The sequence below is a fragment of the Pogona vitticeps genome, chromosome 2 (genome assembly GCF_051106095.1).
Source record: "Pogona vitticeps strain Pit_001003342236 chromosome 2, PviZW2.1, whole genome shotgun sequence".
Lineage (NCBI taxonomy): Eukaryota > Metazoa > Chordata > Lepidosauria > Squamata > Agamidae > Pogona > Pogona vitticeps.
In genome coordinates, this window is record NC_135784.1 from 185,227,107 (window position 1) to 185,247,173 (window position 20,067).

Here is a 20,067-nt window from a genome sequence, read left to right on the forward strand (position 1 = left end):
CCATTTACAGGTGTCTCTAGAGGAGTGGGCTTCATCCGCTTTGACAAGAGGATAGAAGCTGAGGAGGCCATCAAGGGGCTAAATGGGCAGAAGCCACTGGGAGCCAGTGAGCCCATCACAGTTAAGTTTGCCAACAACCCCAGCCAGAAGACGGGGCAAGCATTGCTCACACACCTCTACCAGACCACAGCCCGGCGGTACACAGGACCTTTGCACCACCAGACTCAGCGATTCAGGTGAGACATCTTCCCCTCTCCTCTGTTGGAGGGCCGGGAGGTCAGGCCCTTCTCCTCCTCACCTAGTGCCTCACAGCTGTCATTCCCCTGCTTGAGGGAGGTGCAAGACTCTGATGCCCTGCCTGGAGGCATTTGCCATTAGTCTCTGTGTTTTATCTGGATGTTCCATGAGGAAGCGGTTTGTCAGCAGGTAATTGCAAAGTGGGAAATATGCTGTGAAACTTCATCTCCTTTCATGCCCCATGACATAATCTCAGTGGCTTCACTTTTAAGGCTGAAAGTAATGTGTTAAGTAATATGACAGTAAAGTTAGTAATTATTTTGCCTGAATCACAATTTTGTGTGTGGGGGGGGGGTAATGATGGTGTAGCAACATTCCTTTTATATAATAACACCACAGCTTTTTAGAATAGCAAGTAACATTTACACTATACTTTTTCTCATTACTTTTTGAAATGATTGTAGGATTTGAAGTGGTAGAATTTAGATTGTAGGCAGGTTTAAAGCTTTCTGTAGATTGACTCCCCTGCCCCCCCCCCATTTAGATTGTAGGCAGGTTTAAAGCTTTCTGTAGATTGACTCCCCTGCCCCCCCCCCAAAAAAAACCCTAAAAGGTAATGAAAAAGTAATAAACAACAGGAAGAATGTAGTGTTAGTTATAATGAATTACTGAGAGAGAGAGATTTGAAATGGGTTACATAATTAATCAATTATAATGAATTGATTATTTCTTGGAAAGCTGAGCCATTGAGCCAGGACTGTACAGACTATTATTGCTGTACTTCATACTCTTCTCGGGACTCTTCAGGAGCTAGTGGACTCCTTGATCTCTAGCCTAGACCATGCTTGTTCTTGAGAAATGACTCATATTTCATCCTCAAGGCTACACAGTGGAGAAGGTTGGAATGATGGGTGAACCATCACTTATGGCAAGGGTGGAGAACATGTAATCCTCCAGATGTTGTTGGACTATAATCCCCGTCACTCCTTACCACTGGGTATGTGCACCAAGCAGCATCTGGAGGGCTGTGTACTCCCTGTTCCTGATACAGAAGTTAGTGTAATGATCAAATGATAGTTGTTGTGGCTGAATAATCAACAGGGATAAATCAGGCAATTCTGATGTAAATACGTCTCTTGTACATAGCTGGTATTTTTAGCAGTAACTGTTAGCACTGCTCTACTGAAGGAGTTTCTGCCTCCCACTGCTCAATAAAGTACTGTTCTCTTAATATAGCTGGAATAAATGGCCCACGGTCTGGGGTGTCACCTACCTCACTTTGGGATAAGTCACCCATGTCTATCTACTTTATTTTAAAGATGGATCTAATTTGTAGCCAAGTTTTGATTAGATGTAAATAGGTTGAGAGTCATCCTTCTTGATAGAGGAATGCCAGTGTTTGTCACCTGTCACTTGGGTAGCAAAAATACAAAGCTAGTGGCACATTAAAGATTAACAAATCTATTTCAGTGTGAGCTTTCATGGGTTACAGCCCACTCCCACTGAGGTGGTTTGTCAACGTCCCTTTTGCTTATGTTCTTGTTAGAACTGAAATAAAAAAGAAAACCTGCTTGACTTTCACTCAGTTTGCTTTTGAATGTCTAAATCTGGACTTGTAGGACGTGATTGGTACCCAGTGTATTTTTCTCCATGTTTCTCATGCATTTTATATATTAGTGCTGCTTCACATGTGACATTTCCCCACAAATCTCCTCCAGAGATGTTTTTAAAAAGGCAATTTATTTTTAACCACAGCAGTATGCGAAAAAAAAAGAGTAGTGCTAACCACTTTCTACTTTCCTATTAGTTTTGTCTTGTCTCCCCAGTTAGTTCTCTGTTCATGTACACAATATAGGTAGATATGACTTTCCTATGTGGCAGTGCATCTGGATTAGCATAGCTTCCTTTTGATGCCTCAGCAGGAAATTCATCACACATGACATGGCTTTTTGCCTCTTTCACGAAGTAACATTGTGCGGCACCCATCATTTCATCTCCTGTTTCTTCAGATTCTTAGTTCACTCTTTCCATAGGATTTTGCTGGTCTTCATCATCACAGCTCTTTTAAACTAACCAATTTTTGTCTTAAGACTCCAATGTTTGGTTTTAAAACACTGAGAGGTGTCCAAGGCATTTCTATGAGTTACCGTATTTTTAGCACCATAAGACGCACTTTTCCCCCACAAAACAGGGGTGGTGGAAAGTCTGTGCATCTTATGGAGCGAAGAAAACAGATTATATTTTCCTGTTTTCTTCTCCTAAAAAATTGGTGTGTCTTATGGAAAGGTGCGTCTTATGGAGCGAAAAATACAGTAGTGGTTGAAATAGAATTTAATGTAAATTTCTTAGATCTGAATCTATGATATTTTCCATCATAGTATTGCACCCGTTGCTAAACAGGGCTGTTGAAATACTCCTGTGGTTGTGGACCTAGGGAATACTCCGTTGCAGATACCCATTCGTAGAAAGAACTGTGATTTGACTTGCGCATAGCCCTGGGAGAGCAATGACAACGTTGGAGGTGTGATAGCTTGCAGTTGGCAGTATTGTCAAGCACTGCAGATCTGAGCTTGAGTTCTGCATGCTTGGCTTAGTAGGAAAGATAAGCTTGGGCACATTGAAGGGCTTGTAGAAAAAGACAATGGCTAGAGGGGTCGGGGACGGAAGCAGCAGCTCAGCTTTACAACAGAGTTTCAGGCGTTGTTTTTCAAGTTCTTACTGTTCTTACTATTCATATCACTTTATTAAATTACTACAAAAAGACAGGGATAACTTTAGCCTTGCCCTAAGGGCATTGGGTGATGGATATTACCTTTTTTCCATTTGGAGACCATTGCTGCATTGTGTGGACCATTTCCAAATCTTTTGTGCTTCCTGCTTGCAATAGACTGATGTGATATTGCCGAGAGAATTGGGAGAAAGAAATTTCTCTTTCAGTCACATGCCTCTTTTGGCATTTTGTTGGTTTGCTTGAACATCAGAAAGGCCAGAGTTATTTGTTCGTGTTCTGTGTTGGTCTTCCCAAATTGTCTTTGGGAAATGAGTCTGTCGCTGATTTGGTCTTAGAGAACAAAGTGTGCAAGATGGTAACTCGTACCTTGGGTTGCTGCTCAGTTTTTCCGGTTCCCACTCTGGACAGGATTCTTCAACCTCTACCTCCTCCTATTCAGTGTATCCTCTTTCTGCTAGACTCAAGAGCTCACACAGTGCTGAGAAATGTGTAGGAAGAATTAATATAGAGCAGAAGGCAACTGTCAGAGATAGCCTGATGTTCCATTAGAGGGTTGGTTAGAAACTGCTGGTTGGATGAAGGCCAAACTAGACAGTATATTGAGTGGATTATTTTATCTAACACAGCTTGCTTTTTTTTAAAAAAAAACTTCTCAAAAGCCTGGCATCTGGGGGACAATTCCTTGTAACTTCTTCTTGTCCTCGTGCAGGTGCTTAAGGATGTTCTACTGTGCCATATTTGTCCATTGTTTGTTAAACATAACAAGCTAATATAGATTTTTTCCCCTGACCTTTGAAGCAGAGAGTGGCCCAACCAGCATATATCTTCTGTTTTGGCTACTCTCACAGAATCCCTGAATCAAAGAATCCAGCTCCAGTTCTCTTCTAAAAGGCAGGATTAACTATCTTTTCCATCCCAGAAGAGCTGGTAAAAATCATGTCTATCTATCTGAAGTCCTTAAAAAATACTTCAATTACAAATAAAACATCCTGGGAAGTTAGCTACTCTTCTGGTCTGTTTCATGGCCACTTATTTATTGGTAGAAGGCTTGTGTGTATACAGCAGAAGAGGCAACATTATTCATTTGATATTACTTAGTAACCCATTTTTGTTCTCTGATGCAGACCCAATTCACATGCAACAGAGAAAATAAAATTTCTATTCTGTTCTATATAGTAATACTTGAACTGCTCATACATCTGCAGTGGAAGCTGCGCAGAGGCATGGCATCTGCTTGGCATACAACATCCAAATACATGACACGTGCGCAAAACCCATGCTTGCTCATGGAATGCGTGAGCACGATTTGTTTTCCTTTCTGTGTCTTGGTTTCTTAAACATCCTCCTAGGTTAGAGCGATGCAATAAGAAACAAGTAAACACAGACTTGGAACTGGAAAACATTGTCTTTCACCCACCACAAGCTACTCATCTATATGCAAATCAACAAAATAGCCAAATGAGTAGAAATGTACCTCTTAGGTAAGGCTAGAAATCTGTGCTAGTACAAAAATCCCAAGCTGCATCATTAAATTGTATAAACTGAACATATTTAGTTCAATGTATGTGTATTTTACAGAACTGCACATTTTTTCCCCACCAAATTCTGTCGCCTTCTCCAACTTTTTGTTTTTAAGAGTTGTGATTCTGGGAAAATACATCTATGTAGTTGATGGATAGCGGTGACAAAAGAACAGGGCAGTCAAAAAATTGGAGAGATCACAGATAAAGTAACTAAGATCTTTCATTGTGAGCACCGAGAGTGCAGGCAAATCTATCTCTGTTCAGGTGTTAGGATGGCCAGTTTCCTGAACATGCTTAGAAGGAAGTGCCTAACCCTCACCTTGGAAAACTGAGGTCTTGCTCATATGCAAAGGTTTATTGTCAGACTCCTTCCTTGGCATATGGAAAGTGGGATGAGAAAGAAGGTGGGCATTAGGTGCTCCACGGCATGTCTGTTTGGGAAACTGGCCATTTTAACCCCTCAGTAGGGCGTTAGTTGTTTTTAGGTCTGTGCTGGCAACCATGACTTTTATTAAAGCAAAATAAAGCCATCATTTTGTGCCATCATGACAGTTCTGCAGATGTGAAAGCAAACATTCAGAAGACGATTTCTGCCTAATACCTGGTCATAATTTTTGTTGAGGAAAAATAAACAGTATAACTGGGATAGCAAATTATAACCCTAAATATGCTTGCCCTTTGCTGTTGGAGGTGGTTCTTGGGAAAAGATAAATTTATTGTCACTTTCATCATCACCATGTTTGAAAATGTAACATTCGTTGCCCTTAAGTAATTAATGCCTGTCCCCTCCCCACACGTCCCAGAATATGAAATTTTAAAAAAAGGCTCCTTTCCCATTCCTGTTCTTTTTAAACATTTTTTAAACAAACTTGAGACATCAGATTCCTCCAGAGCCATAAAGTGCATTTCCATGCATACGAAATACCGGTCTGTGCTAGTCACAGAATCCATGTGCTGCCTTTTTGCCACACCAAAAACCTAGACAGATGACCTCGCAGGACCCTTTTGTTACGAGATCGTCTACTAACAATGGCCTCTCCTCATCTTCCTCTTCCTCCCACAGGCTCGACAATTTGCTAAACATGGCATACGGCGTCAAGAGGTAAATAGCCTTCCAAAGCCTACGCTCCTCGCCACTTCCCCTCTCCCTCCCCACCTTGGCCCACAGTACATGGCTGGATGATTAAAAGGTGATTGTCAACACAGCCCTAGACACGAGAGGCCCTTTTCTCGCTGCCTTAACCAGCCGTCTCTTCAGTGCCACCACACTAGTGTTGTTAGGGAAAAAAAAGTGAATGTGTGGGAGTCATGGAGAACTGCAGTGGGTAGAGTCTGTTTTCTTATTCACTTGGAGCCCTTTCTAAAATAACAGACAATGTTTGGCATTCAGTCTTGGTTCCATGTTTCCTTGATACTACTTTTTTACATTTTAATTTTTTTTTAAAAAAAATTAAATTTTCCTTTACCTTGCCCACCTCCCTCACTGGGCATGGGAATGTAAAGATAAAATCTAGGATGATACTGTCCCCCCCCCCGACACATTCTGTTCTACACCTGTGGGATTCTGGTTTTTGTGTTTTGTTTATGGCCTTAGGGAAACACGGTAGACTTTTTGTACTTTTCCTTTCATGCTCTTTGGATTTGGCTTGAAGAAGGCTTCATTGCTTTGGTCAGGCTGTTCCTTATGATTTCTGGGTCTTGCGTTTCTCTTTGTTGTCACTGTGTTGGATGCTTCTTGATTTTTTATTTAGTTGTGTTACTTGAATCTCAGAAATTAAATAGTTGCTGTAAAGATGAATTGGGAAGGCGAAAGCCCAGTGGACAAACACATTTCCCTGGAATATGTTTGGGCAACTCACTGAGAGCCATAAGGCTACCTATATATTTAACATTATTTATACTTAACTTCCACTGAAAACATTTGGAGTAGCTTACAGGCAGCTCTCAGTGTTACACTGTCCAGGTACAGATCAGGTTCATGCTGGTTTAGCTTCGTGGTTGGGTGCTTCCAGACAAAATGTTTTCGCTGCATTTTGAACCTCGTACTTCATTTAAAGCCCAAACATAAAAGAAGTATGTTGGTTGATCTGCCAGTACCCTTTGTGTATGGGAGGTTGCCCCAAAAGATTACCAATGCCCAACTACCTTTCTCAGGATCAGCAAGGAGAAGCTGCCCCTTTAGATTACTGCATAAGTTCAAGCCATTGCTGGTCCCAGGAAGTTTCGAGGGGAGAGTTTTAATAGTGATATGAACAAGTACATTCCTAATCTAAAATTATTTTGACAAAATAGTACAACGGCACAACCCTGTACATATTTATTCCCATTGTTAACCCCACGGAGGTGAACAAGTAAGTAAGTATGCATAGGAGGGTAGCTGAAATCAGGTATCTTGAAATAAATTGTGTAAAGATGGAAGGTGCCATCAGACAGATATTTAGACCACTGTTTGGTCCGCTGCAGAGATGGTCTGGTTTATTCCTTTTTCCAGTGATCACACAATGTTATCACTGGAGCGAACCAAATTGTCCCCAGAGCATTCCTACCTGGACCTTTTCTGAGCTGCTGTCAGGGGCTTCTACTTTCTTGGTGTGGGTAGGTGCACATTGTTCCATTCCCAGCAGGTGTGATGGCTGTAAACAGACCAAAATCAAGCTTTTTGGCTATCAAGGCCCTCTTCTGGTTTGAAATTTGAGGCTGTGGTCAGTTTCTCTGCCCTTCAGACAAGGCAAAGAAATGATTTTTTAATTTTTTTAAAAAAAACAAGAGATGCGAGTGTCTCAGCAATGCTCTACTACAGTCTTAAAAAAAAGAGAAGACTTATCCTGCCTTTCTGCTGAAGAGCAGGAAAAGTGTTCAGTTTTCTGATATCCTGAAAGTGGCTTGTTTGTTAAGCCATTTCATAATATTGGAAACTCATATTGCAGTTGTCTACATGGGTCTCACACAGTCTGCTACCCTGGGCTTATGAATGACGGGAGTGATTTCAGTAATTCCTCATTAGTTTACTCACTCCAGCAGTATCCGGGAAGCTTAGTTGTAGCAGCCTGCTCATTTTTTTGACAGTCCAGTTGCAAATGGGGGGGGGGGGGTACAGTTGGAGAAAAAATATATTACAGCCACACATAGTGTGACTTATATGAACCAGCCAAAAAATTTACGTTATCAAAGAACTTGAAATATCAGCAAAGACAGGGCACAGGAAGGGAAGGAATCTGAGTACAGTCAGCCATCAGCAATATGGTAGACAACTATCATAAAAGGAGGGGAAGAATAGTAATATCTGTGCTGGATCTCGCCTCCCACCCGGTCTCAGCAAACCTTGCCCAACATTCATCTTATTTCTGAGCTTCAAATTATAAATATTTCTGTTCTTTCCTACCATGAAGTTTGTAACTTCATATTTTAGGAACACAAAGATTATCATGTTGAGTAGAAATGGGCACTTACTCTGGCTTGACACAGTGTGGAGGATCAGGCCTGCAGATGTTGCGTAGGCACACCTGGTTCTGCTCTCTGCCTCCTCCCACGGATGCCCCATCAGAAGCAGTTCTTCAGGCTTCTCTGCCTCTTCCTCTGAGTATGCGCCCACGAGAGGAGGCAGGGCATAGAATCTGGGGAGCCCATGTAACACCTGCTGGCCTGATCCTCTGAACTGTGGTAAGTCCCCATCTCTAACAGTGACCAGTTCTGTCTCAGACACTAAATTCCATGCTTGTGTGATAGACATGCACTAGAAAGTCACACACACCGCACCATTATGAGGCTTCCCCTGAAGACCAGATGAGAGATCTATGGCATGTTTGCAGGCAGAAACAAAATGGTGGAAAGCCTAACCTGGGCAGGGATATCCTTTTAAGCAGTGGTCCCCAACCTTGGGCCTCCAGATGTTCTTGGACTTCAACTCCCAGAAATCCTTGCCAGCAGAGGTGGTGGTGAAGGCTTCTGGGAGTTGTAGTCCAAGAACATCTGGAGGCCCAAGGTTGGGGACCACCGCTTTTAAGGACTGCGGGTTAAATTTTTACCAACCCCCTGCCCTAGGTTTGCTCCAGCAAGTGGAGAGAATTGCAAAGCTAGGAAGTTGAGGAAAGTGTATTGTGTTCGATTCAGATACCACCCTCTTCTGCCATTGGCAAAATATTGGTAGAAACCACCTCAGTGATTATTGTCCTTTCTCTCCTGCTCTTTGAAGCAGAGGTTTGTCGAGGTGAGCTGCTGGTGTCATTCCCTTCCCATGTGGAGGAAGCACTCTGTTTCTAACCTGTCCATAATATAGCAAGCTCATGCTGGTAGAATGCCAGCCTTACACCCAAAGTAGTCCTCTCTCCTTGATCTCCAGGTTCTCTCCCATCACGATCGACAGCATGACCAGCCTGGCGGGCGTCAACCTGACAGGGGCCTCCAGTGCTGGCTGGTGCATCTTTGTGTACAACCTTTCCCCAGAGGCAGATGAAAGTGTCCTGTGGCAGCTTTTCGGTCCCTTCGGGGCAGTCACCAATGTCAAAGTGATCCGCGACTTCACCACCAACAAGTGCAAGGGCTTTGGCTTTGTCACCATGACCAACTACGACGAAGCAGCCATGGCCATCGCCAGCCTCAATGGCTACCGACTGGGTGACCGAATCCTCCAGGTTTCCTTCAAGACCAGTAAGCAACACAAGGCATGAGTGAGCGAGTGAGCAAGAGAGATGGGCGGGAGGGGGAGGGGGGGAAGCAACCGATGTGCTGGAAACAGCCCTCTTCCCCAACTCGCCACAAGAACAGGAATGTTCATTGACTCAATTGTTGCCGAATAGTAAACCGCCAGACACCGTGATCTTCTCTGGGAAGCAGGAGGCTCCTCCCCCTCCTTCTCCCCTGTGCCCGACAGCCCAGCGGGGAGAACAGACGCAGCAACATGTCAGCCACTTTTTGAAAATCAGACCCTGCTCTGGCAAGGTGGCAGGGGAGACATCTATTTAGAATAGAACACCTCTCTGTTTATATGCTTGGTGACCCCCCTCATCCATGTCCCCCCCCCACACCCATTCTAGGCTTTCCTCATCCCTACCCAAGTCAGAAGCTTTCCCTGGTTGTCCATTCTTTCTTTTTGCTCTATGAACACTGACCTCTGTATTGCTCTTTTGACGGGCAGGATAAAAACCACTCTTTGCAAGTTGTGATAGAAACACACACCCCCCCCCCGAATCAGAATATTGTGGGTCAGCAAATTCAAGAGTGTCTTGCCTGCTCTTCTGAGCTAGACCAGCGGGGAAGACTTACAACTGATCCAGCTCACCACCTTTGTTCTCCCTGGATGTAAAACAGGATCAATGTGGTGGTGGGGTGGGGTGGGGAGGAGGGGAGGACGCTCTCATCTCATCCCTTGGTCTAAAATGTTAGCGTTTATGTTGTCAATCCCACCACTTTGCCTGTCCCTCAACCAGAAGGATACTCTACTCTGTTTGGGAGGCAAACCCAGTCCCTCAAGTCCTACGTGAGAGCCCTTCCTGCCTGTTCCCAGAAAAGTCTCATTCCCTGGGAGAAGCAAAGGCCTGTTTCCCCCCAAAAACCTCTGTTTTGTAAGGCTGCAGATCAGGTCTATTTGTTTTCTTCTTTGAAGACTTTGGATTAAAATAAGACCATGGGCCATGATATTGTCAAAGCAGGGAGGTTTGGGGGATCTTTTACTGAGTCCATGATTATTAGAGTTAATACGACTTCTAGCCAGATTGTGTGGGCTAAACGAGTTAGCTTCTTTTGGATCAGAAAGATGGTCTTGGTCACTATTTGAGAGTTAGGTTGGTGGTACACTTAAAAGTGCTATTTTTATCTCCTCTCCAAAATCAAGCTTCCTTCCTTCCTTCCTTTCTCATAAATGAAGGTTCAATGAAGAATTTGCGGGACCAAGCACGGGGCCATCTGAAAGAGAGGGAGAGGAGGGAAGCAACCCCAGAGTTGTGGTAATTGATTACTCAATAAGCTTGAAAGGCGTTTTTTGATAAAGGGGAAGGTAGGGAAGGGCTAGTGGGTGGGGTCTTCCGTTCTCTTTTTCAAAGCGAGATCAAACAAACGACTGAACAAAGGGGGGGATACATGAAACACGCCGGAATAGGAAACAAACAAACAAAAAAACCAACAAAATTTTAAAAGAGTTTTAAAAATCTATTTTTATAAAAAAGGAAAAAAAAAGACCTTGTTGGAGATTTTTACTGGGATTCTTGAACTTTACACACACTCACAAAAAATTGGGGGGGGGGAGAAAAAGAGAGCAAGCTGGAGCGCTAGTGCTGTGCACACCCTAATCATTCAGTCCTTGAGGTCCTTTCCAGACCATGGAAAAAATGGCCCCTCGTATTTTACGGATAGGGCTTGCAAGTCCTGTATAGAATTTGACAGATGACACAGGGGGGTCCCCATGTAATTAATTAGGGTGGGTGAATATTAGCCTTGTTACCGTCAAGCCTTGCTTGCAGTGGGGGATAGCCATAGCAGTGTTTCAGTTTGTTGTGAATGGATCCAAACCAGCGGGACTCCCTCCTAAAGAAAAGCTGAGTTTACCCCTCCCTTTGTCATCTCAACCCAGGAAAGTCAAGTAAGTACAGCAATGGAATGGTGGGTTTGAGCTTCCTTTTTGTGGGCAAAGGTTTGAGACCCATGGCAAAGGTGTTGTTCAGCAGTGATCGCTCAGCAGGGGAAGCACATGGCACTTGGAGACATTTTGAGAAGTCTTACAAGCATGCACATTGAAACATAGGCCAGTTCGTGGCACAGGGATTGAGAAAGGCAGAAAAAAAGGTCATATTTTTTTTCTTGGTCAGTAATGGCTTGGGTACTATCCAGTAGACATGTACTCTGATGTTTATATATCCATGTTCCACAAGCATTCCGAACAGCATTGGGAAAACACTCCCTTCCCTCAAATAGAGAATGCTGAAAAGATGCCTATTATCATTTGTGTTCTAAAAATTTTAACCAGGAAAAAAAAAAGCAAAAATAACCCTTGGAAGAAGCCTAGAGATATCTCGTGCAACAGGAAAACTTGTACCGTCCAGTCCCAGCCCAGCTCCAGGGGTGAAATCCTTATCTGAGGAAAGAGAGCAAAATTAATTTCAGGAATAATTCTGCCCTCTTTTGCTTTTGTGTCTTTTGTTGGGGCTTAGGAATGAGGCTGATGATTGTAATACTGATCCCCCACCCCAAAAATCCACCTCCTTCCACCCTTCTTGCCCCTGCCCAGCAAGGCATGGAAAAAACAGAGGACGATTTGAGATTTTTTTGTGCTTTAATACTAGCATTAGTTTTACTTTCATTTCCCCCCCAGAGGTAATCAGAAAATAAATAATCAGAAAAATTAAAACAACAAAAAAAACCCCACAAAACATGTCCCAAGCAGTGAGGTCCTGCTCATGTGAGTGTGTAAACCAGCTTATGCAGGTGGGTTGCGTCTGCTGCAAAGACCTGTTGCTGTAGGTCTTTCTTGGGAACTGCATCCACCAGTCTCCAAAAGCATGCAAAGTTCCCTTAGGGCAGCTGTCGGGGTGGGCTCCCTTTGTTGACCGTCCTGCTCGCCAACATAGGCACAGAATCAATGAGGACACCAAACCAGACTTGACCCCCCGCCTAAAGTCCATTGCCTACCACTGTTAGTCAGCCACTGAGGTTGAGTGCTTGAAAACCGCCAAGACTGTTAATGCATAACATCGCGAAGGATCTCAGCAGAGGAAGAGCTAGATCCTCTGAGAAAAGGGCACAGTGCAATGCAGTGATCGTCTGCCACAGAGAAATAGTTTTGTATCACAGAAATATAGACTTCCCAAATGCAAGGCAGCTTCAGACTTTCTGCAAGGTTCCTATGCAATACATTTAACCTAGTGCCAACAGTGTGTTAAATGCTATGCAGATGTTTTCTCGGTTCAGATGGCATGTAGAACACCCTCAAAAGAAAGCCGTGAGTCTCTTAGTTTAAGAGACAACCGACATTTGTAAGGATGTCCTAAACATCTAGTTAAATGTAAAGAGAAACTACAGTTTCAAGATGCTATCCCAAAGAAATTTTCAGCTTTGAGTTTCTCATGTTGCAGCCCTAAAGATTAAGTTAAGGATAAGTTTGGGCCATGGGATAGTAGAGGGACCTAGGCATACAAATCTGGTAAGGGACTTGGAGCAGAAGGCTGGAAAAGCTGCAAATCCTCTCCTGAGGATCAGTGATAGTACTTTTGAAGGGCACCGTAGCAGGGAGCCAAGTGGCATTGACATGGTGGTGGTTGGCATCGTCTTCCTTGGCTTCTTAAGGCGGGACTTGACAGGGAGAAGTGAATGGTTGCTAGAGGGACACTCATTCCTTTCCGACTTGCCCTCTCTTTCCCAGACAGGTTGAATGGGCCCAAGGTGGAACATTTACAACTTAACCTTTCCAGGGAGCATAATGCATTTACATGGTTCTGTGTTACCTTCCACCATTAATTGGCAGTGCTGAGAACAGTTTTGGTACTGCCTTTGTTTCCTTTGGTTCTATGGTTCCCTGAAAGTCCTAAGCCACATTCCACCTGATAACCTACATGGCCTGAGCAAGGCTGAGAGTGGTGGAGAGAAGGCTCACATGATTCTTGATAGTTACTGTCTGTACATGGGGGAAATGGGTGGGGTTGGGGGCAGAATAAGGAGGTCACAAAGCAGGCCAGTGCAACTCCTTTCTCTGTCAATAAAGGGCCCACTTTTCTGCTCCCACTTCCTCATGCTGACAGAGTTAGTATTGAGCTTTGTTAGTAGTCTTCACTTGGGTTGGGCGTTCAACGTCCCATCTTTTCTCCTGCTCAGCCGCCGACTCAAATGGTTCAGTCCTCCTCCCTGGCTTCAGGTTAACCAACACAACCTACCTCTAAAATGGCACAAAATTCCCATCCTCAGTTGTTGTGCTGGGTTTAGAGCCTGTTGTGTTGTGGCTCATCATCCCCAAGAGTGAAACCACGTCCCCCAGTGCCAGCCATTTCTGTATGCCACACTGCACCGTTATGGAGACGACTGCTATTGCGCATATTTTCAGCTCCCCAGAAGAAGCTGGCTGATGTGAAGTTCTTCAGGGGAAGGGGGTCAGATCTTGCCTCTTCTTTGCTGTAAGGTAGTTGTGGGGCAGTCAGTCTGGAGGGAAGGCCTTACGATCCTCATGCTTTAAGATTTCTCTCAGGGGGCTTCCCTTTTCCTCTTGGCAGCAATAAATCTTCCCATTTTTTTTTCCTGAGATGCACACTCTTGCTTTGGTGTTTGGCCTTTTCTGCAGCCCAAGGCAGCATGAGCCGCTGGTTACAGAATCAGCCAGTATGGTTCCCTTGTGCTCATCTGGTAGGAAGGTGAGCTTCTTGGGCTGCCTTTCTGGATCCTTGCCAAAGATGTGCTTCAGCATGATGCTCCCTCTCTGATTCTGTCCTAATGCCATGTGCCCTCCTGTGGAATCTGAGTACATTACAGCCGGCATTGGTGTGTGCCACGGGCATGCATGTGCATGGGGGTGAGCATGAAGGAGAGATGGTGAACCCCTGGGAAAGGCACTAGATTCTTTGGCAGAGGTTTTGGCGTCACCAAGCAGGAAGCCCCACTGTTGGGGACCCTTCTGTACTGAACACAGAGAAGCCTCCTCAAAGTATCCTGCCCCTCGGTTGAAACAAAGGAGGCTGCCACTGCAAAGCTGGAATCTGCTTTTAGTGCCCAGGAGGATTTATGACAAAGACAGGTAGCAAAAATATGTTCACTTTACACGACTGATGTTAAGCCAACATTTAAAAAGGATTTCTCTCACAGGCGTCTAGATTCCCCCCCCCTTAGCCCCCCATCTCTGGCCTTACTGTTGTCTGTGACTCAGTTACTGCCAAAGCAGCTAAAAGGGGCCTGGCTAGAACTCCATTCCAGCCGAACACCATCATAGTAGGCAGCTTGAAGTGGCCAAAGAATTGTAGCCAGGAAGGGAAGCTTCTCGGATGGTCTCTCTTCTTGGGAGAGATGACATAGCTCCATAGGGCCTCTACTCAGCCACCCATCTTGGATTCAATCTCTGGTTATTTTGAAGTGACTGCTGAGTAAAAGGCAAAAATATCCCCCCCATCCCACCTTTTAACCAGATGGATCTTCCATGCTGTAGAAACATTTCATTTCACTAAAATTAAAATAACACAGCCCTTTAAGGGGAAAAAAAAAAGAGAATTTGCTGCTCTGGTACCTCCCACCTGGCCTTTGGTTTATTGGCTTTGTATTAAGGCTTTGGGGAAGCTCTCCTGACAGTTCGTGACACCAAATTTTTAACCTGTAACTTTGCTGTTGTCATTTTCCCACTCTAAACCAAGTGACCAAAATGCCTGAAGTAAATTTTCTGCAATTTAGGAGGTGCTGCTGAGGGATAAGTCACGGGTGGAGGAAATAAGGCCTTTGGCAAAGAAGGGAGTTCTGCATTCTACCAAGATAACTCTTAATTGCTGACCCCTCTTCCTTTGCCTGATAATAGAGCCATGCTTCATCCCTGGTTTCCAGGTGTGGGGCATGCGTGTGTAGGAGAAATACAGGCCAAAACTTTTGGTTCTCCACAATGCTGGCCAGTTACTTTCTAGCAAAGTGGTTTCAAAACGAGGTTGGGATGGAGTCATAGAAAGATCTACCCATCTGGCAGCCATAAATGCCAAATACTTTGGATGTCTAGCCATTTCTGCAGAAGTATCATCCACTTTCTCAAATTTAAGCCAAAAGAGCCCAGAAAGACTTTTCAAAAATAAAATGTCAGATGTTTGATCTGTAGGGCTGCTGCTTTATTACAGAATATTTATTTAACTTATTTTCATGTATGGCCATCTCCCTTCAGAATGGAGCCTTGAAGTGGGATTAATCTGTTTGTAAGGGTAGTACACTGACATTCATGCCCATGTTTCTTTCTTACTCCCCCACACTTCAAAGGGAATGAGGAGGAAAGTTTCTCTTTCAACTAACTTTAAAAGGGGACACAATTGCTACTGCCTTTTCTTAAGGCATCTCTTTGGATCTGTGTTCACAAATCACATCCTGAAAATGCACATCAGCTATTTTCCATTTTTTATTTATTTATTTATTTTGGTTTGCTGAAAACAACGAAGTCATCGTTGGCACGTGAGCAAAGAACTTTATTTTCTTTTGCTCTCAAAAGCAAAAATGGAAACAAAACGAACAACATTTAAAAGATGAACTTAATGATAATTAAACATTTTAGCATTAGTTCGAGTTTTAATTGTTTAATGATTTAGAAATTAGTTTAGAATTTCTTGATTTTTTGACAATAAATGTGTTCACTTGTGTTTTGTAAGAGTCTGTGGCAGCTTCTGTTTGCGATAAAATGAGAAAAAGAACAAAAAAACTGGCACCATTAACTCTTGTATCTTTTTGCGAATTTTAGCTTCTTGTAGTTTTAACTTATTGTTAACTTAAATATTTATTACTGCCTTGTAAGAGTACATTTGTGTATATTTATGTTCTCATCAGAGTTGCAAGTTAAAAGGGAAATATTTTTAATTTGCTGAGAAGTGATTATTCCTAATTTATTTATTAAATAGCAAACAAAATTGAAACAATAATAATAAAAGCTTAAATGACAGGCTCTCCAACAGGGCAAAGTGCACAGAAGTGAACATTTAAAAACAACCTACAAATGTGGCATATAGAACAGACTCTTTATAGGCAAATTTGTTTGTGGGGTTTGATGTTACATCATCTACTTTTGTCTTGTTGGGAAAAATACATTTGAGTCTTCATCCTAATTGAAAGGTAAGGGGCGGGCGGGCGGGGAAACATGTAGCTTGTCATTTTCTCTATTTATTCTTGTGTTTTGTACCCTCTGCCCTTTACATGCTGCCACTCAGCATCCCTCCCACACGTTACAAAAATTATTTCAGTGGCATTTTCTTTTTTTAATTTTAAGTATTTTAGGCAAGTACCACAGGCAGCTGAAACTGGTTGGCATAAAGGGCATTTCTGACCCTCTCTGGCTCTGATTCAGCTGTGTCCTTAAGCACAGTGGGAGAAATTTGGTAACATGACACGAATGATACATTTTGTGTTTATGCTGCATTTATTCCAACCCATATCCATTTTGGAAGAAATGCTGAGCATGAATATTTCAGGTTGACATAATTTAAAGTATGCTTGCTTCATTCCCCAGAAAAAAATATATTAAAAAGGAGAAGAAAGAACTTGCTGTGTATCATCACAGTAAAGCAAGTGACTTTTAAAAACAATAAATGGGAAGCAGTGCTAGATGAAACTCAATTTAGGGGAGCTCAACCAATTCCAATATGTAAAACCTCAGAGTTGAGTACCACATTTGAAACCGTTTGAACTGCAATGACAGGTCAGCCTGTTGGTGAATCAGAACTAACAAATTTGGGCTCTTTAGTGCTAATTTCTTTTTGAAGAGCCCAGTGATCATAAAGAAAACAAAACCCAGCTGGCATTCCTGGGTACCAAACCGTGATAGCCCCTGGTACTAGAGATACATTGGTTACACGTTTCTCCTGTTCTCCGGAAACAGTGCAGAAACGAACTGTATTTTAAATATGCTCCAAGGTAGCTCCATTTCAAAGAAAAATTATCTGCAGCAGACGAGGATTTGAAGGAGGAATTAGATAAGGATCTCTCACGCTTGAAGCATTGCATGTGATTTCTGCTCTGCCATATCTCCTATTTAGGATTGCCGCAGTGGTTGGAGAAAAGATGAGCGGGGAGGTAGGAGATATGGAACACCCTTTGCATATGCTCATTAGACCTAAGAGGTAAAGCCTACAGCTTAAAAAGTCTGCCTTGGAACTCTTAGATGCCAGTGCCCTGGTCAATCTTTATGTGGACGTGGAGCTCCCACTTGCAAGACCTGCCACAGGAATCTGATAACGTGCCAGTCACATGCAGCCAGGCACTTCCCTGGCACCTGGTGAAATGCATGCCAAGCATTTACCGGTTTTGAAGATCCTTGGTGAAGGTGCACTTTTTGCTGTGTGCTTTTTTCTCCAGGGATCATGAAGAAAATAAAAGTCCATTGGCAGCGCCAAATAAATTACCCAATCAGATGTAGGGAGCAACCTTACACCCACATACCTGGAAGTAAACCCCCTCTAAATTATTGTGTTTTACTTAAAAATACAAAGGAGAGTCAGTGTAGTCAGGCTTGTGGGGGAAGCAGGGAGAACATGTTGGATAACGAGGTACCTCTTGTAAAGAATGCTCCCTCTCATTTTTAACTAGAAATCTCTTATAGGAGCAGTTCTTCACGTGGTTTTTCTATGCAGTTGGTTTTTTTGAGTAGCATCTGCTTGAAGAGTTGTGCCTCTTGACTACATGCTATAGAGGGCTGTGTGCATTGTGAACCTTGCACTACTAGCAGCACGGCAACAGATAGTGGGATACGCTTCAAGCACTTGTTCCAGCCGCTCTTCAATGTTAGTCCTGTTTCCTCGTATCTTATCTTTGGGAAAGTAATATCATGACACATTTCCCTGCTTGCCATCTGAGGATGCTTTGTTTCAGCGTCACTGTGAGTTGGTCAAGTTGCCATCATTCATGACCCAACTCCCTCTCTGAGGTCTCTAGAAGCCAAGTCTCTTGTGGGTGGGATGAACTTGTTTCATCTGTAGTGCACATTCATTTAAATGCATGTGTATGAACACTACAACACAGCCTAGTATTCGGCATACTACAGAGACGGGTATGCTTTGAACAGCTGCCGCAGTTTGTTAAGACATTTAACAGTATATTTGACCCAAAAAGGAGCATGATCTTGGCTTTTCATTCAGTGGAGGGCATGGTATTTATTGGATGGGCATTTACAAGAAACACAGAATTCTAACAATACATGATGCTACCAGGATATTTGGTATGTTAGTGGGAGCATTATTAATTGTAGCCATTTTCACTCATAAAATAGTGGAGGCTATACTTTCAGTGTCTCTTTAAGCAACTGCTTGGATTACTTGTACAGTCATGCAGCCCCAGGAGGCAGTGGTGTTGACAGACGATGGTCCCTGGAGCATAGGGTGCCTTAGATATGGGCAAAGGAGCAACGAAGCCACCTCTTTTCTGCCCTTGAAATTACAAAGCAGGAAGAGAACTTCATAGTCATTGAAGGAGTGCCACGTTTTAGGAGCAGCACATTTTACATCTCAGTTAACATCCCAGGATAGGAGTACCCAGCTAGTAATGGGACAAGATAGAAAGGCCCCTCAAAGTGCTTTTGGAGTGGGAAATGGAAAAAGTACCAAATTCTCTATGCAGCCATATAAATAATCTGTGCTTAATGAACTACTCTGAAACAGAGCCGGGTCAAGCTGAAACTGCATATTGGAACACATAGGTAATAGTGAATTTGCCTGTAGTTCCAGTTGTTCTGTCGAAATGCCTTGTGGCTGATTCAGATCCTGCTTAATTTCTAATCCTGCAACCACACTCTGCATCTGACTCCCTTCCCTGCATCTCAACAAGGGCATTTAGTGGCAAACGAAATTCTCTCTTGTGATCTGTTAATTCCTAAGTCAGTCACAGCAATCTAGCCTCTTCTCAAGTATATTTTTTCAAGTAGCAATAAGTGCCAGTTTGAGTTTACTAAAAAGTGAAGTGGATTGATTAGGGGTTGGATCAGGGGTGGGGAGGGAAAGAGAGAATTTTGCATATGGATAAAAGCAGACACTGGAGAGGAGCTGTTTGCTTGGAATATTTGCTTCCAGCAATGGGTCAGGGTGCAACATTGAAGGGAGCAGAGGGTTAAAGAATTGTCTGTCTGTTGTAATGGCGAGTTCCTAATATTTTATACATGCCCCTCACCCTCCCCACCAGTGTATTTAGTCATGGGGCATGGTGGGGCTTCGGGGAGAAGATGACAGGCCTGGAGTGCCTGGCCCCCAGAACTCCTTTAAGCTTCACACTTATGTATTGGAACAGTTTTTAAAAACAATATTTGAAAAATAAATCATGAGAGAGTCAGTTGATGTGGGAAGGGTTTAAAAAAACTGCTGTAAAAAATAAGAAAAAAATGACACTTTGCATTTAGTTAGACTATTTATTACTGGGATTTCAGGCACGGCGGCTGTATGAATCTTTTACATGGAATTGTTTAATTATTTGTACTTTTCATGCCAGAAAATAAAAAGTTCAGAATCTTATCAGTGTCTGTCTTGTTGATAACACAAAAGAGGAGTAATGCAGACAAGGTGCAGTGAACAACTCTACTGCCTCTGTACATCCTTGGGAGGGCTGTTCCTGAAACCTCCACCTCCAGTTATTTTTCTTCCAGGAAGTGTCCCCTCGTACAATTTAATAGCAGAAATTTTAAAAAATCCTTGGGGGGGGGAAGGATGTGTGTGCTAGGGCTACCTGAAGCTGGCTTGATAGCTCAGTGGTTTAGGATCTGGTTGCAGAGTTCAATTCCCCACAGTGCCTCTTGTGAGTGGAGCCAGCCTGTGTGGCCTTGGGCAAGCTGCACAGTCCCAGGATATCCCCAGAAGAAAGGAATGGTACACCACTTCTAAGGATTCTCTACCTGGAAAACCCTGAAAAGGATCACGGTAAGTCAGAATAAACTTGATGGCACATATTATTATT

General features: G+C 43.2%; 1 protein-coding gene across 7 annotated transcripts in view; it reads left to right on the forward strand.

The window, feature by feature from the left end:
* The window catches only part of ELAVL3 (ELAV like RNA binding protein 3), an 87,059-nt gene extending 72,433 nt beyond the window's left edge, over nucleotides 1-14,626 (forward strand). For 2 of the 7 annotated variants that reach the window (XM_020791615.3, XM_020791613.3), the window contains exons 5-7: nucleotides 11-236; nucleotides 5,555-5,593; nucleotides 8,810-13,374. In XM_020791615.3, coding sequence (XP_020647274.1) covers nucleotides 11-236; nucleotides 5,555-5,593; nucleotides 8,810-9,158 — 614 coding nt within the window. In that variant the 3' untranslated portion in view covers nucleotides 9,159-13,374. Of the gene's footprint in view, nucleotides 1-10; nucleotides 237-5,554; nucleotides 5,594-8,809 lie in introns of all 7 variants that reach the window. The other 5 variants (XM_078386645.1, XM_020791620.3, XM_078386646.1 and 2 more) reach the window with 3 other exon arrangements.
* Nucleotides 14,627-20,067: the final 5,441 nt, after the last annotated feature.